The sequence below is a fragment of the Phoxinus phoxinus genome, assembly GCF_949152265.1.
Source record: "Phoxinus phoxinus genome assembly, chromosome: 21".
In the NCBI taxonomy this organism is placed as follows: domain Eukaryota; kingdom Metazoa; phylum Chordata; class Actinopteri; order Cypriniformes; family Leuciscidae; genus Phoxinus; species Phoxinus phoxinus.
The window spans coordinates 23,244,958-23,271,370 of NC_136896.1; the positions used below are offsets into that span (position 1 = coordinate 23,244,958).

The 26,413-nt window shown below is 36.0% G+C and overlaps 1 protein-coding gene across 2 annotated transcripts in view; it reads right to left on the bottom strand.

Annotated features, from left to right (window-relative positions):
* The window catches only part of raraa (retinoic acid receptor, alpha a), a 163,627-nt gene that overhangs the window by 3,532 nt on the left and 133,682 nt on the right, over positions 1–26,413 (bottom strand). For both annotated transcript variants that reach the window (XM_079596331.1, XM_079596332.1), the window contains 4 exons: positions 10,771–10,919; positions 8,389–8,530; positions 3,171–3,331; positions 1,098–1,274 (listed from right to left, as the gene is read on the bottom strand). In XM_079596331.1, coding sequence (XP_079452457.1) covers positions 1,098–1,274; positions 3,171–3,331; positions 8,389–8,530; positions 10,771–10,919 — 629 coding nt within the window. The remainder of the gene's footprint in view (positions 1–1,097; positions 1,275–3,170; positions 3,332–8,388; positions 8,531–10,770; positions 10,920–26,413) is intronic.

A 26,413-nucleotide genomic window follows, 5' to 3' on the forward strand; every position in this document is an offset into this window, starting at 1 on the left:
AGTACTTATTATGGAAATAAATAAGATACTCTAAACGAATATAGGGCCTACTTATGTGTGAACTGAATGTAATTGTAATTGAATGAAATGGAATGTAAAATGTATTACAAGAACAATACATTATTATAGTTTAAATTTATAGTAAATGCGGTTAGTTGAACTTTAGAGAGCTTTTTTGACCCACCTAAGTAGGAGTTAAGTACATCTCTATATGTCATTTCATATTTATTTCTATTGTCTTTGAAGGTAAAAGTGTACTGCCGAATGTACTGACAAGTATTTATGGTAAACTAAAATATACTTTAATGTCATTTCTATTGAAACTTGTATTAAAATATATTTGCATTACACATTTGTAATGATGAAGTTGAATTTAATACATTTAAAATATATTATCTTTAAATATAATATTAAATAACACACTACAGTTGAAATGATAATCAGTACTTTACATGTGCTTTTGTTTGTTAGTCAACACATCAACATAAGTGTACTTTTTAAAGCATGACAAAACATTATTAAAACAATGATATGAACTTTAAAGTACAACTTTTGATAGATGAAGTGTCAAATAAATAATATAAAACTGCCTTAATTATTCTTGAACTGACCAAAGTATTTAAAGGGAGAAGGTTACATCAAAATGTAATGTGTAATGTTAAAATGTATGTTTTTAATGTTAAATCCAATATTGTTTTATATAGAATTGTTCTACAGTTGCAATTTCATCAGAAGTAACTGTGATTGATTAAATAACAGAAAAATTAAGAATACTATATATTTTTAAGGGAAAATAACTAAATTGCTGTAAATAATTACATAGTAATGCATTACACGCAGCCTGTCAGACTCAGCAAGTACAGTATTTTAAAGATTTGAAAATTTGAAAATATTACAATTTAAAGTACACTACAAGGGTGCATTCAATACAATAAAGCACACTTTTTTTTCACAAGGGAATGCTTGTGGGCTTTGAACCTACAACCTTCAATGACTCAAATGTGACCCTCAGTCTATATTCAGGCTTCAGCGGTGTCATGTAACCCGCAGGAACTCGCGGGCACTGCAGGCTTTGTGACTTTCGGACTCGTTCTCACCAGTATGTCGAGGCAGGCAGCCTTCAGCAGTGTGATCTGGTCTGCGATGGTGAGGGTGGTGAATCCCGGCAGCTGTTTGGCGAACTCCACCGTCTTTATGATGCACTTTGTGGAGAGCTCGCTGAACTTATCCCACAGATCCACGTCCAGTGCCACGCGCCGCTCTGAGCTGTTACTCTATACACAAGACAGGGACAAAATTCAGGTAAACTAGAATGCTATGGTAAATGTTTAATAGCAGCATAAATAATGGCTGATAGTCTGGCACGTGAAATGTGGCCATTAGCTTTGGTGAAGTCTGCTTGTAAACACAGGAGCAGAATCAGCAGCACAGAGTTCTGGGAGTTATTGACAAACTGAGACACATATCTGTAGTTACAGCATTGATCCATCGGTCAGTGTCAGCTCATTAGTTAAAAAACAACACAAAGTCAAAACAATGAGGTCATATCCTCACAGATGAAGATTTTATCGGGTTGTGAAGTAGTCAAACAGCCACAGTACATCCAATGATTATATAATTATCATGCTTTTAATGATATCCAATGCATTTCTTTGGATATTGCTCATTTATATTAATCAAAAGAACCATAATTTCAACTAGCTGCAAGATTGATCATTAAAAGATCTCAATTTCGATGCAATCTTGTTCCTAAACGACAATGATTCGCCTGTGTCTAATAAACCTCTACAATCACAGCGAACATTCAAATCTGTGTTGGCACTGCCACTGACCCAGACATGTATAGGTATGAAACGGCTTCACACAGTATCATTATTTCTGTTACAATAATTAAAATGATCACAGACGTACTGGGATACAAGTTTATAGTTGGGGTATAAACACAGATGTCTACGGCAGCGGTCAAAATTGTGCAAATCAACTAATGAAAGCTTCAAATAAAGATTGTATCCATTACATCGTTACACCAGTGGGTGGCGATACGTTAAGAAAATGTATTTGTCATTGAATCGTTCATTCAAGAGGTTTGTTCAAAATGAAAGTCTTTATGAGGGATAATTAATTAAATGTTTTTAAAGTCACTGCAGCAATTAACATTTTGTCAGAAGCTTTAGTAAATTACATGTTGTGTTGTTTAGTTGCCTATTCAGAATACTGGGAGAATTGTGATCTCTATTTAAAACAAAACAATTGGTATTCTCAATTTCTCCAGAATCATGAACGTTGTTTAGTTTTGGTTCAAAATGTAAAAAGTTAAATACAGTAAAAATCTAGTTTAAAATACTAAATGAAGTCGCCGCCAATAGCCTTGTGGGCAGCATGTGACATATAGCGCTGTTGCGCTTCAGGCGACCCAAGTTTGATTCCCAGTCACAGACCTTTCCCAATCCCGTCCCCCACCTCGCTTACTGTCCACTCTATACTATCCTATCATAATAAAGGTAAAAATCGCCATATATATATATATATATAAATACTAAATGAAGTAAAAAAAAAAGAAGAAATTAATAAGTGAACTATGTGATGAGCAAAGAACAAAAATTAAGGAAAAACTCGTTTTTCATTTCTTATTACAATAATACAAGTGTAAAATAATAATAATAACTGTGTCTTTGCTTTCAAAAGTTGAAACAATACAACTTTTATTTTGGCGGAACCAGCATGATAGACCTTAAAATAAATGACAAAATTACCAGTCAACGGGAACCAAAACTGGTTATCTCTTCAAACTTTTCCTTTTTGCAGAAGATGAAAACATTTTTTTGGGGTGAGTAAATTATGACAGAATTTGTATTTTTGGCTGGAATTTCCCTTCTCTTCCTCTATCCATTCTCAAAACCCTCTCTTTTGCTGACAACAGATTTATAAACAATTCTCGTTACACAATTGGGAATGTGTCTGGAGTGTGTTGCGTGAGTCGGAAACGATGGAGATCCATGCAAATAGGGAAAAATCACATCCCTGATTGATACTGCATTTAATCATTTTCAATTACACAGATCAATATAGCATTGAGTATATTTTCACCAAAACATGTAAATGAATATAAAATGCCACAGTGATTTTCAGAGAATGTTTTGTTGAGTGATGATGTGGGGATACACTCTTACCGTGGTGTATTTGCCGAGTTGACACAGCGAGGGGAAGGTCTCTTTGTGGGCTTTCCTGACTCTGTCAATCATCTGCTCTGTGTCTGGGCTCAGCGTGTAGTTCTCTGTGCATTCTTGCTTTTTATCTTCTTTCTTCTTCTTATTCCTGTCGTTCCTTACCGCTGCACAGACAGAAAGACAACAAAGATCAGTGCTGACTGTACAGATTCCTGAATGGCCAAGTGAACATCCACCAAGCTGTTAAAAAATTAATAAAAGTTCTAATTGTATGAGCTGCTTTTGAAGCTGTTGTAATATAGCTAATATATGAACAGCTGTTATAACACAATAGTTGAATTCTGTAGTCAAGCAGCACCCCAAAACAACCTACTGTTAGACTATAAACTATAAAAGGGAATCAAAATTGATTCTATTTTTTAGTGCATGTTCATATTGTGCATGATGCATCAGTGCACATTTTCGGCAAAATTAATAAAATCAATAAATAAAGTCTGTCCTCCTTCTCCTCCTACAATCTTATAATAATATTACTAATATACAGCATCCAATAATATTGTTATACAAAATGTAAATTTCTTACAAAATAAAATTGTTTCAGAGTAGATGACATTCAAAGATGTTACTCATAATGTACTAATAATAATTAGTAACTTCTAAAATCTAAGAATAATAATGAAAAAAGTTCAATAGAATATTTAAATTAATATATGTTTAACTAAATAGAATATTTTTCATCAAATTATAATAACTTCTTAATGATAGTAACTAGTAATAGTAATAATTATTATTGTTATTAAGAAGTTTTTAGCAGTTGATAGGATAATTAAAATAATAAAAAAATATTTTAATAATTATATTTTAATTATTCTTTACAACTTTTTTAAATTAAATATATCGTTGTTGTTGTTTTAAATTTTATTATATAATTATTCATTTAACATATCCCATTTTGTGTCAATGTAATTTCAAAAGGAAATGAAGTGGGCAAAATAGAACATGCATTTAATATGCATTATTATTATTATTATTATTATTCAAATATTAGCATTTGATGAAAACAAATTAAAAATGTTCTATTTAACTTTTTAAAAGGTACTATTATTATGATGGTATTATTATTTATTGAACATTGATATCTTTTACAATATTAAAAACATTCAAACATTCAACAAATTCCATCATCAAGTTTGCCATCACAGTGAGATATGTGGTCAGTTCAGTAATGAAGTGGGCAGAAGAGAAGAGATCTCAAGAAGACCGATAGGAAAGAATGAGGGATGAAAGGGCCAAGAAAAAGAGAGGACACTTGCATGAGTAGCGGTGAAAAGGCTGTTTGAGATGCAGTGAGCAGCAGTAATGGAGTGAGATGAAACAGACAGATAGAGGAAATGTGTTAGAGCCAACACATCACATCTGTGAAGACAAACCATGAGGGGAGGAAAGGCGAGAAAAAAAAGTGTTAAGGAGAAAAAATAGGACAAGAATCAGAAATGCCATCACACCCCCTCCCATCAGTACCATCTCTCTCTCTCTCTCTCTCTCTCTCTCTCTCTCTCTCTCTCTCTCTCTCTCTCTCTCTCTCTCTCTCTCTCTCTCTCTCTCTCTGGGGTGTGTGTTTGTAGTTTGATGAATAGAGCAGGTGGATGAAGTCGTACATAATGCTGATAGATCACCACAGGTTTCATTAGACCCAGAGCTAATCTAATCTCATTATATGACACACATACACACACACACACACACACACTGTAATGCCATGGCATTATTTTCTCTCCAGTCTCTGCTAGCGCTCGGACCCTCGCTGCATCCCTCTCTCAGGCCTCTGGAGATGCGGAATTAATTCCTAAATAAAAGTGTGCTATCTTAACGTGCCTACATTAGCCCCAATGACAGATTGGCACAGCGATCATAAGCCGCAAAACACAATTTAATGAAGTCATTAAAGAACTATTAGCCTGGCTGCGCCATCACTCACGCACAAGCATTACTGAGAGACCTGCAGAGAGAGAGAGAGAGAGAGATCGGGGAACGGGTCTTTCTCCAGATGAGTATTTTGTGTGTGTCTGGAAAGGTGATTTTTACACACCGGAATATCTGACGATATGGCCAGAAATATGCTGACGAACAGAAACATGGCCAGAAGTGTGATCTAAGCAAGTACGCAAACGCCAGCTGCACAGTTCTGTTATATATACTTAACATGTGTTATTGCGTTGCTCTGGCGGTTACAAACCCACGGGGCCAATAGAGATGTATGGCTATTAAAACTGATGTAAGTAGCTTGAGTTGCATTATGAACTGTGCTTTGACATATTTCAGACTACAACAATGTGTGAAATCCAACGTGAGTGGCTACGTTCAAGCACTTGCATAGTCTAGGGCCTGTGTTTTGTGATAATAAAATCACTGCTGAAAAAAATACACACAAAAACATGGCTGATAGGGGAGGAAATATCAGCTCTGAGGACGAATTCATTAAGATTCTTGACTTTACTAAATGATGCAATTCGACATGGAATCATGATTCAAATCAAAATGTTTGGTATGATTCATTATCATTTTCAAAAAATGCTGAAGTGTGATTTCAGCGATGCAGAACATGTGGATAATGATACGGACTAGTGTCTTTGAATATTATACCGCAAAAAGACCGATTTTAAAATACGAAGTCTGGTTGTTCTGCGTGTCTGAATGAATGAACGAAAAATGTAATTAATTAAAATGCAAATTAACTCCCTGACAGTAGGTGGCGCTGATGTGATCCTGGTACACAAAGCAGAGATGTATCAACATAATTGCAATAAATTCTAATCATAAGGGGTTTTCTTCTGATATCCATTGTTGCTGGTAACACTTTATAATAAGTGAAATACCGGTAAAGTATTTACAAATAATTTGAAAATAGTTAATTAATAGTTAATAAACTGTAGGTAATACATTAATAGACTATATACACATAGTGGGTTCTTCATTCATTGTCACTGTAATCAACAAAGTGTTATTGTTTAATAGCTCATATGTAAAGAGTTATAATGCTTTGTTAAAAACATATTAACTGTAAATAGTTATCACTTTACATTAGGTTACGGAAAATGGGGAAATTACATTAAGTGCTTAAAACCAACCTTTATTAGACATGAATTATTAATTACTTATTATAAAGTGTTAAAAAAAAATGTTTATGGCTCCACATTTTCATGACAAACATTTGTCTTGGTGTGAACATGCCTAAACGCCCACATATGTCTGTTTCAGGGTGTGTGTGTGCGTGTGTGTGTGCGTGTGTGTGCGTGTGTGTGCGTGTGTGTGTGTGTGTGTGTGTGTGTGTGTGTGTGTGTGTGTGTGTGTGTGTGTGTTGCATGAGGTTCTTGACAGGAATAATTTGAGAGGAGAAAATTAAAGCGCTGGCAGATCGTCCATCACAAAGATGAAATTCAATGAAAGGATAAAAATGTCAATGTTTCCTCCCTCCGCTCCCGCTCTCTGCACTCCTCCTTTTTCACAATCTCTACTCCTCCTCAGCAGCAGCAGCAAATGAGTTGTGAGTCTAATGCATTTGGAGCAGAGCGAACCCAGCATGCTGTGCTGAAAATCAATGCGTGTGTGTGTGTGTGTGTGTGTGTGTGTGTGTGTTTTATTACAGATGTTTTGTGCGTTCAAATGTATGCAGCAAGTGAAGTGTGAAAGTGCCGCTGTGCATCATTTTCTAAATGTACTGTGAGTCAAGAGGTGTGAATTCATAAGAACCCACTTTAATGAAACAAGTGTGGGTTGTCATTGTGACTGATTTAATGGGTCATCTGCACCCTCGCCATGATGCCTGCTAGAGGCGCATGTGCTGGATCTGTCAGACTGGCCCATGACCCTAACCTCGACATGCACATGATCTCTGAAAGAACTACATGAAACCTGTCAAGAACAAATATCGGTCACTAACTCATGAAGTGCATGAAGTCGGTTTTAGGATCAATAAGATGTTTTGCATGACTGTAATGTCTCATTACCGTAAGGCAAAAAATACAAATAAAATTTTGTATTTTATTTTTCTCAATATATAATAGTATCAACAGTGATCGCATTCACCCTAAATATTAAAAACGTGTGTATCCAGTAAAATAATGTATTAAGTCTAATTGTGAAATCAGGTTGAACAGGTTGAATAGACACTAGACAAGGATGTGAATGAATGACTGGGAGAGATCAAACCAGAAAATGATCTCTCCTTTTAAAACACTAGTATAACCGGTGTCTTGGTGCTCTGTGGTCAAAAGTAGTACACCAGTACACCCCTGTTCTATGAATTTTTATTAGCCAATGTTCCCTTTCCATTTCCTTTATTTCTTTGCAGAAAAATTACGTAATTTATTAATTTATTTATAAATTATGGAAAGTTTTTTTGATTTTGTGTTATATTCTGTGATTGCAGAATCACAAAATCCTGGAGGGACTGATAGAAATGTAATGAGAATTTTGGGGAAAACTGTAAAAAAAAATTTAAGTCATACATTTATGTAATATATAATTTCAAGTGATGTCAAATTATTAAAATCTTGAATTGAATAATGAAATATTTATAGCACAGTCAAATTGACTAATTGCAATACACACACACACACACACACACACACACACACACACACACACACACACACACACACACACACACACACACACACACACACACACACACACACACACACACACACACACACACACACACACACACTTATATTAACAAAATATAATTTAATTTAATTTAATTATTTTGCCTTTGGGGTTAAATGATAGCCAGATATGTCACCTGTATACACACACACACACACACACACACACACACACACACACACACACACACACACACACACACACACACACAATGATCAGATCTGACATGGTATTGGATTGTTCCTCTCCCTCCATAAAGACACACCATTTGTGTCTCTTTCTGCAGTGGAGACTCACGTCCACTTTATGGTGAGATCAGTTGGATCTGTCCGGATGATTTCTGAACAAACACACCGACACATTCACAACTTTGCTGCAGACCTGTGAGTATGTGTGTGTATTTTCACACCTCTCCCAATTAACTTCTCAATCCTGACAGCGCCTAGCAGAGACGTGTGCTCGTATAGCCAGAGGGAGGCATGATTATGATTATGTGTGTATTTTGGCAAGAGTACTTCAGCTGTGGAGGGAGCATTTGTGATGCATCACTCACATTCTTTGGACATCCCCACTTCCAGGCACTTCTGCAGCCGGCAGTATTGACAGCGGTTGCGGGTGACTTTGTTGATGATGCAGTTCTTCTCTCTGTGGCACGTGTAGACCATGTTCTTCTGAATACTTCGCCTGAAGAAACCCTAAACACAAACAACACAATGAGGACAGTGACAGAGATGCAAGAAAACTCCAGTTATGTGTCAAAAGAACAAATAGATTTTTACTTCCACATGGTGCTTCCTACAGAAGTACAAAACCCAGAGACAATAAAGTAAGGAGGTGTTGGTGTGTGCTAGGACATTGAATGTGGTTGCTAAAGTGTTCTGTGTGGTGATTGATTGTTTTTTAGGATGTTGCGTAATGACCAAAATCAAAAAGTCAAAAAAGCCAACACTTATGTCTCCAAACTCCTTCAGTTGATTGGAATTGTTGCCCAATTTTAAGGCCAATTCTTCAGAAATGAAGATATTTTAATGAATTATGAGAGATTTCTGTAGCTCTGTTGAAAGTTCCAAAACGTTTAAGTGTCAAAAAGAGATTGTACAAGTTATCCATATACTCCAAGCGGTCTAGTCTCCTGATAAAAACACAATTGCTTTATATTCACAGGCTTTTATTGACATCAAAACATTGATCAACACAACAAACACAGTAAACGGAAGCTCAAACGTGCTTGCTTTGACATCCATTTCTGGGTAAACTAACCCAGAGTATACTTCAGTTTTGACGCTTAGCGTCAAAACAAAAACGAACGCACAGGCCTGCAAAGTAGACTCCATTTGATGGTGTGCGGGAACAAAGGTGCTCGACATGCACAGCATACTAGAAACGTTCATCCTTCTTCAGCGTCTGAACTGTTTCTATTTCTTTCCTGTCACTTGAAACTTGCAGTGTAGCTATCTAGTATCTTTACCACATAAAAAGTTGAAATTATGAGTAGCTTGACAAAGAAGTAGTTAGCCACACATCAAAGTTACTAACACGTTAATGTACACTCTAAAAAATGCTGGGTTGTTTTAACCCAATTTTGGGTTAAATATGGACAAACCCAAACGATGGGTTAAAAATGTAATTTAAAAATGTAACCCAACGACTGGGTTTGTCCATATTTGACCCAAAATTGGGTTAAAACAACCCAGCATTTTTTAGAGTGTAGGAGTTGCTACACTAAGTTTCGGTTCTACTTTATTTTAGGAGTCTTTGATTACTGGGTACTTGGGTCAAAAGTGTGTTAGGTGCAATATATGTATTGTGTTCATGTTGTATTTCAAAACACTTTTGCTGCTATTGAGGTGGGATACAAGTTAGTTAAAGTCTCTCTGTCGGTGAAAATAAAGCTTTTAATGTTGTTTATATGTCTATGTGGTGTTTTTTTAATATGCTTTAAGATAAACCATGTGCAAATGCATAAGTCAAAACAATTGCTGAGTATTTTCTCCTTACAACTGCAGTGAACCAAAGACTCAAAACCGCGTTTTGAAATCGCTGGTGTTTCTGACGTCACAAACTACCTTATAACCAATCATGTCAAAGTGTGATCGTCACCAAGTGGATCTCTGAGCTGGTGCGAGTGAGTGGAGGCGGGGCTCATTTGCATATTCATAGAACCGCATATACTAAATGAGGCAAGGGTGTATGTAGAGTTACATTAAAGCTATTTTAAGGCATGAATAATTTTTTTTCATGGAAAAAACAAAGTGATGGCAAGTGGCTCGTTTTAATTTATTTTGTTCCTTTATTATGCTTGTTGTTACTTGTTGTCATGTGTTGATGTTGTACAAGCAGAGTGTGGCGGTTGGTCAGTGTTGCATTTGTCCCGCCCCTCCTCCACTGTGATTGGATGGCTGGGTAAAAAGTGACAGTGATGAGCGCTGCATTATTTTTTACCCAAAGATGAACATTCTTCAACTCTCGGCGCAGGAAAAAAAAAGGCTGAGAGCTTAGCGCTCAGCGTGAAATAGAAGCTCAGTGCCTCGTGACGCTGCTGCCGTTCTAAAAACACGGCACTCCCATTGAAAACAATTGGAAATACGCTAGTCTCTGGCAAAAACGCTTTGGTGGACACATGGCCTTACAGTGAGATATCAAAACAAACCAAATCTTTCATTGTTCTTTAAAGTGAACCATCTGATATATTGCTATAATGAATAGGATATGAGAGAACGACATTATGGAACAGTGCCTTTGATTATCATTGCTTGTGTGAATTACAACGTGTATAAAACATTTTTTATTTGTGAATAAAAAATATTTTTAATTCAACAGAGTTGAAAAGGCTTACCAGAAAATTATCCAGCTGTTTTATTTAGAAAACATGACTACTAATCTAAATAAGTATACTTGCTATGTTTGGTGAATGAGAGTTGGCCGAGTCTCTCACCTTGCAGCCCTCACAGGCACTGACGCCATAGTGATACCCTGAAGATTTGTCCTGACACACAAAGCAGGGCTTATAGACGCGAGGAGGAGGGGGCGGAGAGGGTGGGCTCGGGACGATCTCCTCTGAACTCGTACTCTGGGTCTCGATTGCTGTGAAAGAGAGAGAGAGAGAGAGAGTTTATGGGTCAATGACTTGACATTGATATATTCAAACAGACTGTGACGTTAATACACTTTTTCTATCATGAACATAATGTTCGTTTCTGAATTCAAATTTATTTTAATCATGTTTGTCAAGCACATCAACATAATAAAACTTGACTCTATAGATTTTCAAAACCATATAAAACCAGAAACTCAATTTCAAAGCATGCTGAATAAAGCAAACTTTCCTATTTATCTAGGAGGAATCCCTAACCCTGATCCACAGCGCTGAAGTGTGTGATTGGGAACATTACAAGCAAGATCAAAGACACAGACGTCCTGAACCAACTCCTCTAGAGGAACTGCGCTTCTGTCAGAGAGACAGATGATCTGAGCGCACTGATGATGGAACGCATTCGTGCTGATGATAATTATAACGATAACACGTCAAAACAAGAGATAAACACTGTTAAACATAGTTCCAACCACTGATGGGAGGGAGAACAGATTCTAGATGTGTTTCCTGCGGTGTCAGCAGTTCCAACCACAACTTTATTTTGTATTTTTAGTAGTAATAATAATACCAATAATACTACTAATTACTATTATTATATGAATGAATTCGTTTCTATTTGTTCCTTTATCTAAAAACACTTATTTTTATATTAGAGCAACAATAATAAAATAAGTACTAATGATAATAATATAAAACAATAGGCTTTTTCATTACATTTTTTTTTTTTTTAAATAATTAATTATTCTTATCATTATTATAATTATTTGTATTATTAAATAATACATATTATATTAATAATTATATTACTATTATCAATTTGTTAATTCTATTTATCTAAGATTATTATTATTATTATGTAGTAATACAAGTTTTATCTCCTTTTTGTTGTATCTAACAATTGTTATTATTAATATATTATTTTCATTTTAGATTATTATAATACATTTTAGATAATTATACTATTATTAATAATAGTTTAAAAAAAATCTAATTAATAAAATTTTTTCTTATTATTATTACCATAAACATTTCAAATAATTGCATAAAATAATTGTGAAAATACCACAAGTAACTGCTACGGTAAAAATTCCCATAACAAATCTATGTCTGTCTCTGACACAAACAGAATACTGTATATCAGAAAGTAATTATAAAAATGTATTCTTTAAATGTGACAGGAAGGAAGATTTACAGGGCTGCTTCACAAATCGCATAATTATACAACACTAAAAATACGTATTTCACACTTGATGGTAATGTACTTTTGAGTGTATGTTAAGACAGTATGCCATTACTGCAATACTATAACATCATAAAGATGTCTTTATAACATCATTCATTACGTAAAATGGTCTCAAACTCTCTGTGCAAGGTGTTGGCATCAGCCAAAAATGGATGGATGACATATTTTTTAATTAAAATCTTGCCTACTATTTACAATGGGAAGTATGCGAATAAGGGTCTGGTCTCCTGGACAATAGACGTGCCTTACACATTTTGTTAATGATATTATAGTGTTCTCAACAGGATACAACGTGTGCATGTCTGTTTATAGAAAAGGTGGATAGGGTATCTGAGGAGAAAGTATGTGGTTGCTTCTCTGGCTGGTTTGGCTGTGATTTCCTTCCCGTGTGTATGTGTGAGTGTGAGTGTGAGAGTGTGTGTGTGTGTGTGTGTGTGTGTGTGTGTGTGTGTGTGTGTGTGTGTGTGTGTGTGTGTGTGTGTGTGTGTGTGTGTGTGTGTGTGTGTGTGTGTGTGCGGGTGTGTGTGTGTCCCAGCTGTAGCAGAGGGCAACTCAACTTGTGAGCTGAAGTTAAATTTAGAACTCTTATTTACACACCACTGCTGTCGGCCCCGCCGGGCACATCACACACACAGAATGACTGCAGACGCATATCTGAAACAGCATTCATACACACACAAACACCAGCACACACACTCTCTGTCAGGGCGCATGTTCCCGCCCGTCTCTCTGTGGGCAGGAAATACTCAGAGAGACGTCCTGGAACAGACTGACGGAATGAAAGGCTGACTCAGCCGCGGACACACAGAGAATAAGAACGAGAGCAGGAAGGAATCGGAGAGAATGGAGGAGAAAATCAAACAACTGGAGTTCAAACATGTGGCTATGACAGCCAAGATAAGCACATACACAGAGCCACATCATTGGGCAAAACATCCGGGATGAACGAAGAGCTAAAGGCATACGGTTTGTTTTGAGTGGACAAATTGAGTGTATTAAACACCCATGCATGAAAAGAGAAGAGTTCACTCAAACATGAGCTAGACCAAGCGTCTATAAATGCCTGATGACCAAATTCTTGTGCTTCAATTTGGCATAAAATGGAAGATGTGATAGTCTTTTCTTTCCTTTTCTAATGTATATCCAGATGAAACTGCTTCTCAAACAAGAATAAATGTAGGGCGGGAATTGATTGGATCATTAGATGGTTGAGGTTTGCTGTGTCTGTGATCTAATGTGATTGGCAGGTTGACCCGCCCTTGTGTCAATGACATCATCAGATGATTGATATTGTTGCAAGAGGGAGGGGAAGTTATTTTGATTAAAGAATACTAGGGCAATCCTTTCCTTAAGGTGCGGACACATTAGCAAAATTTCAGTGAAATTTTTCAGGCAAAAAAGGTGCATTGTCCATTGTCAACCAAGTAGCTTTCTGTTGGGTTGTGCGGCAAATTCACGCAACCAACTCGAGCATGTTACATATGCGAAATCTGCTAAATCTTTTTTCACCCTCAAGCGAAACTCCCGGTCGTGGAGATTCTTACTGATATGACTGGATTTTGAAATTTCACTGAGCAAGTTTTATCTTCAGTAAACTGTGGCTCAGTAAACTGTTGCATTGATATAACACGCTACACATCAATATCACATCAATATCTCTTCCCCGTAATGCGGACATCTCTTCCCCGTAATGCGGACACATCTCTTCCCCACGCTATTGCTGCTGAATTATCCAAAAACAACAACAACAACAAAAAAAGAAGTCAAGAAACCAATTCTAAGAAGTTTGTAAGAATGTTCTTAAAGTACATTTTTTGAAAATTCTTAAGTGAAATTCTTAAGTGATTCTCAAATATTTCCTTCAACATACCTTCTGATGTTCATTCATGTTTATTTCATGTGACAATGCCCACAGAGGTTCAGAAGAACTGAACTGAACCGAACCGCTGTCCTGCTCAGTTGCAAATGTTTTCCTCAGCAAAAAGCCCATTATTACACATGAGGTTTCTGTGTTTTTCAGTTAAACTGTGGCTAATGACTAATAACATAAGGCAGCAGATATCAACTTTTCCCATGCCGTCACAATCTTCTACTCCAGTTTACAGGTAGTCCCGCCCAAACTCATGCATTGGCCAAGTCAAATGTTGATATGTCGGTCGCTTAGGCAAACAGAACAATGTTTTGATAACATTACAGAGACAGTGTTTTCACTTTTCAGAGTGTCAACCAATGAATGGCCAGAATCATATTTTAGAACACAATAATGACTGCCATTCCTTTGTGGGGATGTTGAAAATGTCACGTGTACTTGAATTATGAAGTGAATTCTGAACAATGTAAATGTGTAACACTTTATTTTGATGGTCACTTTTGAAATTTCTGTTGACTATAAGTAACTTTGCAACTACATGTCAACAAACTCTCATTAGATTATTAGTAGACTGTCTGCTTAATATCTGCTAACTCTCTATTGTGATGCTCCTCCAACAGACATTGTACTGACTATAAGTAACTTTACAACTACATGTCAACTTAATCTAACCCTAACAGTCTACTGATACTCTGAGAGTTAGTAGACATGTACGTCGGTGCAACATTACTTATAGTCAAAAGAATGTGTTAAAGGGACCATCAAAATGAAGTGAACCCAAAAATTGAGATTGAATATCTAGAATCATTTGCATTCACGTGTTTGTGTATAGTATGTTTTGGACCATATCGTTGTCTCTGCACAATAAACTGGGATAGGAGAAAGTATTTTAACACTGAAAACAACACACAAAGTCAAATTCCGTCTGACACTTACTAGCAGCAGCACAATTACATTTTTAGGGGGATTTGTCTTGCTTCCCAAACTCACCAAATGTACATTGTGAAGCAGAAAACCACTTTTGGATATGATTTGGCAAAAAACACACAACAGGTATAGCTAGAATACATAGGACATGATTTTGGTGCCGCCCTTTGCATTGTGTTGTATACCCCAATTTGGTGCCACTGCATATTAGTGTGGAGACTACAAAGAGGACACCCACTACATCAGAGAGACAGGCAGAGAAAGACGAATGAGGTGAGACAGGGATAAATTGAACGAGAGAACTGTGTGTGTGTGTGTGTGTCAGTCTGTTCTCTCATGTCTACTGAAGTACACAGAGAACACACCACATTAGTGCTCAATAACAACCCCTCTGCTCTCTCTCTTTGTCTCTTGCTCGCTGTTTTTCTCCATATGCAAGCTTCTGAATTTGTTTCTGTGAAGAAATGTTTAATCATCTTGTTTTTCACGCTAATCTTTTATGCCTTGCAACTTCTGTTTCTAAGAAAATCCTTCAGAGATGCAATCTACTCCAGAAATAATTCTTCAGACGGCTGCCAGTGTCATACTGCTTACAGACGACCTTTCCATCCTGATGTCATAAACGCCAACTATTTAGAGAACTAAAGCAGAGAATACAGGTGTTTTACTGCATCTGCTGTGCTTGCAAACTCTTTTATTGAGAAACAATGCCAAGAACATCACAAACTTCCCTAAATCCAGTAATTACACCATATATTTGTTTCAAAAAGTGCTAATTTTAACAGCTTGTTAACTTATAAACAAACATAAACGCTATATTTTTTTAAATTTTAAGTCTATGACAATGTTCTGAATAACAAACTAACATGATATACTTCTGAAGTATATAGTATTTGTATCCCATAATGCGCTATGCTCAAATTTAGCTTTTACATAAAGTTGGGTTTGAAATGCAAAATATCCCTTTTTATTAGTGATACACTGAAATATTTTTTCACAGGAATCCATTTTTCATAATAATCAATGGATTCATTAAATGTATTTAATAATCAACACTCAAATAAAAACTATATGTTTCTTTCAACAAACCTTCTGATGTTCATTCATGTTTATTTCATGCTATAACTAGTATTAAAGTGAAAGAGATGACAGGAACGCTCGAACTGAAGTGGCTACAGAAATGTCGCACCACATTGAAGACAGTTAACACAACATTGTTCAATTGTGTTCACATTGTTCAATTATGTAAATTGACAGAATGTGAAAGCTCAGACTTGCTTATTGTGATTATTGAATGGCAGGCATGTTAAAGTATTGTTTAGTGAAGTCTTGTTCTCACATAAACTGAAAACAGCCTAGACTAAAAGATCTTACCAGCCCTACAGCGTCCACACAGCTGGCATGTTTACCTGTTGTAGCATATCCACGTTGTGTTCATGAAATAGACACTTTCGCAGTCAAATCCGCCATTCGCCAATTATCGGTCAATGCATTTGGCTCTCCAAAACCGTTTAGGCCGAAACAGAATTTTTTTTCAGTTGCCCCCTAAAAAACTAGACTCTCTCACTAGCTAAATATAATGCAAAGAAGTCTATTATATCTGGAGAAAGCTATCCGTTTACATTAGCATTCATCTTAATTGCTATAACTTGGCTTTAAGATGTAACATTTCAACATTTAAGAGTGTCATATTCCACCATTTAATTAAAAAATCCCATAAGCATCCCAAGAGGTCTGGGCTAAGCTCAGAATACACACTGACCCTATAACGGCCCGTCTCTCTCTCCGTCTATCTGTCTATCTCTAGGTTCAAGCTGAGGTTACATTCCTAATGTTCTGACAACCAACAAACACTGTAACTCAACCAGTCCTTCTCTCCTCCTAGGTCTCTCTGTTCATCTTTAGGAGCCTTTAACTCCTCTTTCCTGACAGACAATATGTCTCCCTTTCTCTCTGTGCCTGCTGTAATCACCCGTTTATTCATCTATGGGTTCAGGTCTGGGTCTGGGCTTGTTTAGCTCTCATTACGAGCGGCCCAAAGGGCGCTGGGAGAGGACGGGAGGGGGTATTAATCAGATTTGGGTTGGTTAAGCCCAGCTTAAGTGTGTTAGCGGGGTAGAGACAGGCCCTATGGGAGAGCAGTCACACACACACACTTATCTTACTATTAGATTATGCACTGCCTTGCAGTGACAGAGTGTTTTGAATGTGAGGACCCAAGGCATTTCTTTTTTGAGCTGATCAAAATCTAACATCAACCGAGACAAGCAGTTCCCAACTTGACTGGGTCAACAAGTGGTACGTCTGTTCCATTCTATTTATGCAAACCAAAACTAATTAACTCCCGCCCTGAAAATCAATAGTCAAACATCACATGTAGAGAGACGCTACTTAAAATAGCAACCATGTTACTGGGTAGAAACCGTAACTAACACGACACCAGTCAATGACATATTTCACAATAGCTTTTATAGTTGGTCATTTTGTGAAGAAACTTGAGTCACAAGGGTTGCGTTGTTTGAAATAATAATTTAGAAAAATGTCAGTTTAGCTGTGCGATATATCAGATATTTCACAATACTTTCACAATGCTGGTTAAGCTCTTTAGGAAACGTAAAGGCCAAATAAAATCCTTCCTTGTCTCGCTTGACAGAGACGTGTAACGATAAAAAGCGGAGGCTTTTCAGGTCGGGTGGAATCTGCGATCTCTGACCCAGTTTGTTTGCAGGCTTCCATGGCTGCAATACGCTGTGTTTTCCGCCAACTGGCATCCCGGGGTGTCAAAATACTATTGGGTAAATTAGCAGTGGGCGGGACCACACAGATCAAAACAAACAGACATTCCAACACAGAGCACATTTCAAAGTAAAATAACTGGCTATAGCATTGTTTTTCAGAGAAACAAGAATGTGAACTCTGCTTGTTTCATAAAGAACTGCAAACATATTATAGTATTTTTATGCTTTATACAGTCTGCACTTTTAAAAAACCCAAGTCATCGTTTGTCCATGTCTTGTGTTAATGTTTCATGCTGGTGTTTCCTGTTATTGTTCCTTGTGTTTATTAAATGTGATTTCACAGTTCATCTGTGTCAAGCCTCTTGAATCTGGATTATCAAGTCAAGCCAGCGCATGACAAGTACTTAAGTATTTAAACTGATTTGAACTTCAGTAGCAAAAATGGCAATAGCTGGAAGCTCAATTAATGTCCATGGATCAGTTCAAATAGTCAGCTTCTATTAAATAAATGCTCTTGATTTTAAACACTTTTCATAATAACATGTTAAAACAGTTCAAAGGTAAATATTGCTGTTTTTAACCATGTATTGATATGCATAAATGAAAATAATTCAATGTTATTCATCTTAGCCTCATTTAATTGAAAACAAAATGTGGAAAATATGCCTTTATTCTTTTGAACTTTACATTTAAGCCATTTCGGGAAAATTCATAAATATGATATTTTTATTGTATTGCATTTTTATAATGTTTATTATTATCCAATCCTTGTTGTAATATCAGAGTTATTTCTCAGTATGTTTAGAGCATGTGTTCATGCTGAGCGGAGGAGATTAGGAGACTCCCTGCCTACACACACCTCCTGTTTATATCACACACACGTTGGGTTTCCATGTTTCATGGGCACATACCATAGACATAATGATTTTTATACTTTGCAAACTGTATAGTATATCCCCTAACCCTACTCCTAAACCTACCCATCACAGAAAACTTTCTGCATGTTTGCATTTTGAAAAAAAAACATAACTTAGCATGATTTATAAGTTGATCTCTGTGTTCAGTGTTTCTAGTGTGCATATCCATATCTGTATCATTACTAGACAATGGTCTCAAAGCAACTAACTTAGCGCCTGTCAAATATTGCATAACATTATCAATAACTGGACCTCAAGTCAATCAAGTACCTCAGCACACTTACAATCCCACTCTAGCAAAAGTCATTGTTTGTACATCTCAATAGCTGTCACTATAATTGTACAATAAATGTACAATAATATCATAATTGATGTCTTAACGATGTGTAAGCTGGCACTTTTAAAAATGTAACTCACATGGCAAAAAAAAAAAAAAAAACTTGCACACTTTCACTGACCCCAAAATTCAATATACATGGGGGCAAAGTTTTTGTCTAATATTTCTGATATCGGCTAGTTAAGCAATTTTACACGTGTTTACAAGCGTGTAAGAGAGTGCTGTTTTATCTGAATATCAACATGACCAAAATTGTGATATTGTTTTTATACAACAGGTCAATAAACAAAGGTAACATGTGGGTTACATTTTATACACAACTTTGTCAATATTGCCCATTTTTGCTTTATTTCACCAACGAAAATGGTTCCAAAGAAAGTTGCGCGTCCCCGACCAACACATGTAGCTGTGTTTTGTTCCTGAATGAATCAGCATTTTAGAATGACAATAAATTAAATAATTCATAAACATAACCACTTAAAATAATCAGTTGGTTGAATGAATAACTAAGACTTTCTGCAACCTATACTGGCAGTTTTAATTACCAAAACAAAAACACACTTAATAAAATATTGACTAATTATTGTTATTGACTATTTTTGTCAAAATAACGCACATCTACTAAATTGTATGTATATTGGCAATAAAATTGCTTTTATTTACAGGAAGAAAACAAAACAAGAAAACACAGCTCTGACATAAACTAGATTGTTCTGGGGTTTTTTCTACTTGCTGTCGTCAATGATTCAGATGTTGCTGTAGAGAAAGTAGGCCAATTATGTAGCCAAAGCAAAAAGCACTCAAACCAGCCCTTTCAAACCCTTTACCTTTAATAATTTCCCATTAATTCTCCCAAAAATAGACGAAAGAGCATGTGAACAAATGAGGTCTGTGGTATAGCGTATGGATTTGATAGCATAAGAACCATGAGCATTAATTATTGCTATAGCGGACAGCTTTTCCATGAATAGTGCAGTAGAAAAGGCCAGCATCATTACTTAAACATATTCAAGTGTTTTTGTAAGCAACATAAAAGACGAGTTCTCCTAGAGCACAGGATATCTGGGCATGAAATATAATGCTAAAATCTGAGAGAAAGAATATGAATGTGAATGAATATATCTTGACATCCCCATTACGTAAAATAGAAAAGCCGGATTGACCTGGCAAACCTTGAAAAGTTATACGGTACGGACTCGGAGTATAAAATCCACTATTGGCCGACTTCTAATACAGCTTGTGCTTGTTTGGCATTTAGCCTATAATATTTTCATTAAGAAGATTAAGTCTATTTTTTACCATTTATATGTTTTTGCATTCAAAAATTTAAAATGCAAATTGCATTGGTTAACATTAGTTAACTACATTAGGTAGCATGAACTAACAATGAAAAATACTACTAAAACATTCATTATTTTTAGTGATTATTCATTTTCAATATTTACTGCATTGTTAAAATTAAAAGTTGTATCTGCATACTATTTAAAGGGAATGAACCTAACATGAATTAACAATTAATAACAATTAATAACTAACATGACAGGTTAATATTAAATAACAAATGCTCCTCATAGTTAGTTAATCCATTAACTAATGGGATCTTATTGTAAAGTGTTACCCATTATTTTTTCATAAAAAAGGTCTAGATTATTTTGATTACCATAACATGTTTTTAGTATTATCCTATATTTTTAATATAGATGGTTTTTAATTGCCAATGATGTTCTCATTAAGATCCTTCTCATGGTTCATTGAGGACATGTGACAAAAAAAGGAGTTTGAATGAAAACAGAAAGAGGCCCGTCACTCTCGTATGTCCTCAATAATTAAAGCAAAATAAGACTGACCCCCTTAGCTCTGCTGTGTAGCGCACATCTGAAGTTTATTTCCCATCATGCACCTGTCCCACGGGTAGAATGAATGAACATGTGTAGACTATTTCAGAGGTCATGGGTTTGCTAGCAGAGTTCACCAGGGCTAATATTTTCATGCATGTGTGTGTGCGCTCATGGGGATTTCTGAGGATCAGACGATCTCGTTTCCCTCTTCAGACACCAATTTCCTGTGTTTTCCGAGGTCTATGAACAGTTAAACACAGAGATCAGCTCTTCCTGTGCTGAGGGGCATCATTTCAACAGCAGCATATGGAATTCTCAACACACACGAGAGGAGGAACAAATCACCTCTACTGCTGTGATGGACTAGTATATGGTCCCACTCGTGCAATAATCGTTGGAGAAATCAATGAAACAATTACTTATGAAACGTGTGGATTTGGATAAACAGATACAATCACCCATCTGACACAAGCTAATCTTTCTTAATTGACACAAGCTAATCTTCAATACTTCACAGGCACATGAGCGCTTTGTGTAATCCGTTATGAACACATATATAGCACTATCATTCATATAATTATTTATTTGATTTTATCTGTATTATTGTATTAGGCTATACAATTATTTATAGGATACATAATTCATTATATATATATATATATACAGTATGTCAATGACATGACGTGCATATTTTTGTGTCAAGTGCATTATTTCCTTTTAAAAATAAGACATATTATTCTATAAAACCTCTTTAGTTTTAATTCATTTCTAGTACATTTATATTATACATATTATTTAAAATGTTGTTATCTTAAACACCCAAAATGTCAGGTGGCGCAACTGTCCGAACAAATGAACAGACTAAGAAAACTATTTTAAATGAAAAAAATTCAAATCATAATATTATGGCATCATTTTAGGGTTGAAACCTTTCATATAAACACATTTTAAAACTTGTTTAAACACATTGTTCATGAAAAATATGCATTACATCAGTTTTGAAAAGATAAAAAAAAACTTCATATTTTATTGTATATTATTTTGATGTCACTTGAAGCATTTTTGCTTTTCAATTGAAAGTATAGATAAATAATACAGCCCTTTGTATTGCTTATCAGGCATAATAAAAATATGTAACTCTTGATAGAAGCCAAAGCAGCCTTACTTCAGAGTAGAGAGAGATTTGACCAATGAGCTGATAAATACACAGCTACATGCCCAACACCTCTCCCCATAGCAACAGTACTGGCAACCCACGGCACTGGGTAAACTGAGCCCATAACCAAGCCGAACTACCTATTACATTTCATAATAAAGTCAATAGGAGTAATGTAATTCATTCGCCTGTGTAATTCATGATGTACTTTTCACAATTGCTTCTTTTGCATGTCTAGAGCTTGTATTTCTTGGGAAGGTCCACCTGGTCAGAAATGGACAGAGATCAAATAGAAGTTTTAATGTGCCCCTATATGCTTTTCAAATATCACCCTTCATGTCATAGCTGTTTATGAATATAAAATGTCTGCAAAGTTTTAAAGATCAAAGTGCAAGAAAGTTATAGTCTCCTAAAAGAAAGAATAGATTTGAAATTCCAATCTCACTTCCTGTTACATACCTACGTAACAATAAAACTAATTTGCATAATGCCAGCCTATGGTCTTTATTGGCTGCCCGCTAACAACGTCTACTTTGACCAGTCCTCAAACACTGTAGCTAAGGTCTGGAAGAGTTTGGATGTGTGTTATCGATATGTCAAGACACCGTTTTCTGCGCTGCGAATCCACTTTGCATGCACTTCCAAAGGATGAGGACTCGGGCTCAAATGGATATGGGAAAACCAATGACATTTCGTATCACTGTGTATCAAGTGCTGAGGAGGCCTCCGGAGCTGAAATTCAGATTTGACAATAGGGGCTTTCACACCAGGTGGTTCTAGGAACTACTATTTTGACGGCGCTGAACTTGAACCTTGAACTTGACGCACAACGAAATTATGCTAATTTTCATTTTTGGGTGAACTATCTCTTTAAGGTACAGCCTTGTTTGCTATGGTACAGAGAGTGGATGGAAAATTGTCATGAACAAATTAATTGAGGATGTTTTTGGAGCAAGAAACCATGACTCACTTTTTATGGATGTCAGGGGAAAAAATCTGATGAAAAATATGAAAATCATTAACCATTTTGTCACAAATTATTGTAATAGCATACTCAATTCTACATGACTAAAACACTTTTAAATGAAACCAGTCACACACAGTAAGGGTAAAAAGAACACGAAAATTAGAGACAGAAAGCCAAAATGAAAGAATAATTAAATCCGTTTCTCTAAATTTCCCCCCAAATGATCATAAAATTCCAAAATGTCAACAGATTCTGTCTGCTAACTGAGCAATATAAACAGAACATGTGAAAAGTATGTCACATCAACCGTGCCCATATATTAGCACAGATCTCGGGAATGTAACATTGAAAATTAAGATTCCTTGACATCCAGAAATAAAAACAAACAAGCAAATCAGGAACATTCCTGGGACAATGAAAGGTAGCAGTCACTCTCACACATTCACAACTTCCCATTGTCTTCTTGAGTATTCAGACTCATATCGCTCATACAATTGAATTTCAACCATGTTTTATGCCTTTGTTGCAATTCAAGATAGTTGGAGTTCAATTGGAGAGATTACATAAACCCTGATGCAGAACCCTGAAAGGAACCTAGTGTCACCAGAAACTATAAGCCAGTTGGACTGTTTTTGCACAGTTTATGACAACACTTGCCTGTACTAATGGAGATGCAAGCCTTCGTTCATTCAAGCACTAGTCATCAACAAGGTTTCATGAAGACTGGTAATACAAAGTTAAAGTAGAAATGCGGTACAAGCCTTATGGTTTAGCAGCAAGTCACAGTCTGAATGAGTGAATTATTGAGTCATTAATTCATTCATTAAACCGATTCATTCGAACAGCTGATTCAATTAGGAACAAAGCAAGCGAGTGTCTTTATGAATGGATCACTGATTTATTGATACATTTAAAAACTGATTAATTCAGTAAAAGAAACACCACTGTGTGAATGAATGTTTTTTTCGATTTAGTTTTTTAGCTGTGTTTGTTGCGGAAATAGACAATACTGACAATATTGTGTCTAAAATGGAACTCACAATTTTAACTTCTTGTTGAATAAATGTAATATCACGTTTGTAATTGTGCTGATATTATGGAAAAACAACACACTTGCTCGTATGATATAGCTAACTATATCATATAGAAATTAGACAAAACTCATATATTCATTTTGACCCCGTATATTGCATTTGGTCTCATTCTAAGTGGATTCTACTATTCTCACATCATAAACTGAAAGAATTTACTTCAATGCATGTTTTTATTTGCTTTTTGCCGAGAAGGTGACACTCAATGTCAGCTTCAACATCATTAAAACAACAATTATGACAGCATATTATCGTTGATGACAGACAATCACACACCCCAATGTACACTGTAGGCATAGGCCACAAGCATAATAAACCAGACCTAAACCTAACCCTCCCACAACCCTATTTTCAGTACATTTGTTGGCATAGCAAATTACCGTATTCCTGAGTAACAATAAGAAGAGCTTCACATCCCTCCCCAGTCAGTTTTGAACATGTTTCACTATATTTGTGAGAACCTTTTCAAAGAACAAGTACAGCCAAACCTAGACAACCACAGTCTCCTTATTTCTATGAACACTTGTGTAAGTCTGCAAACATGCAGCGCATTTGGCACAAAAATACTTCCTGCTCTTAGGCCAATCATGCGTCAGAGTCTGTTAGCAGATGTCATTCAAGTTCAGATGAAAGTATTCACTTTCAAGTGTTTTCTTTCCACCAGCTCACACACACGAACACACACAGAAATTAGTTTAGTACAAACATTCCTCCTACGTACAATAGAATTCTGATCCTCAGATAAGCTAAAGCAAAACTCAATTATCTGAACCAGGCATGAGAGTTTGTGTGTGTGTGTGTGTGTGTGTGTGTGTGTGTGTGTGTGTGTGTGTGTGTGTGTGTGTGTGTGTGTGTGTGTGTGTGTCAGTGCTTTCATCTGGTCCAGTCAGAGATGTTTTACTTTAATATAGTGCATTTAAATACACATTCCTTCATCAAAAGAAATGTAAGTCTTGCGCAAGTCTGCAAAGTTGAACAGGCTGCATTTCTTTTTGGCCTTAAATACATAATAATTGCTTCAATTGATTCATAGCTTCAATTTGGGTTTGTTTGGATGGTTCATATAAAATTCATAGTAAAACAAAACAAAACTGTTACCTGATTTGGTTGTACATCAATGTTTTTATTCCATGTAAACAGATACTGCTCTGATTGTAATAGGCTCCACCCCCGTTCAGAAGTGTAGGATCACTTGGTGGACCTATTATGCCCTTTGAAAGTCTTGATTTTGTTTTCAGAGTCTACTAGAATAGGTTTTCATGCTTGATTAAAAAAATATATTTTTCCCCCACAGATTTTAGATTGTTGCAGCACCTCTCTTTCCAGTCTGTCAGTAACACACTGTTTAGTTCTGGTCTCTATGAAGCCCCCACTGCTAAAAAGCACAATGTGCTCTGATTGGTCGGATGGACCAGTGTGTTTTTTGATAAAAAATTTTGATTGAAATATCTGGATTAAGTTGTATGAGATTACTGTTCAACACGGCACAAGAAAACGATGTAAAAATAAAAAGTGGAACAGGCATATATATGAAATATTTAAACGAGCCACACTGCATCTGCCATTAGATACGATCATGTAGAAGCAGTTACTCGTATCAAAACATTTATTTACCAGTGTCTCTTTTCTTTCCAAAGACTGATACAATGAGCTCAGGTTGCATAAGAGTGTATACTAACTGAACATCTGGCGGCCGATTAAAAAAAAATCCCTTAGGCGTAGCCTACATTAAAAGAGGTATCTGAACCATATCTCAAAGCAGAATATTGGGATGGGCTCTTGTGACCTGGGTCAGAAGACAAGCACCCTAGCCTTGACAACCAGCCACAATTCACATTGTGATTTTTCTTCAAATGCAATGCAAAGCACACTCTTTTTTGTAACATTTTTGAAAAATGTATATCGCCCATTATCTGGCAACTTCCAAGTCAAACATCAAGGTAAAAATTATATTTTGGGACTAATGATGGGACTAGACTTAACCCTCATCTGTGAAACCTTAGTTTAGTGATGATAACACAGAGGAACATTATCTCTGGGATCATTTTCAGAACTTTTTTTTTTCTCAGGCTGATGAATGATCAAATCCTGCTGACTTTACAGACCATAACTAGAGTACACGCCTGCAATGTTGCAAACAGAATGTTATACAATTATCGTTCTTGGTGTGAACAAGTCTTACAAGGACAGACCACCAAGAAAATGACTTACTCACCCTCATATCATTCCAAAGCTAGCGTAGTCTCATGAGTAAGTGTAAACTATTTTATGAACATGTCAACTTAATGAATTTGTAAAAAAAAATCAAAAGTAAGCATGAAGGTTCACCCCTAAACTTAACCTTCAGTGAGGCATAAGCAGGTCGTACAAAAGCTTGCAAATGAGATTAGCCATCAATTC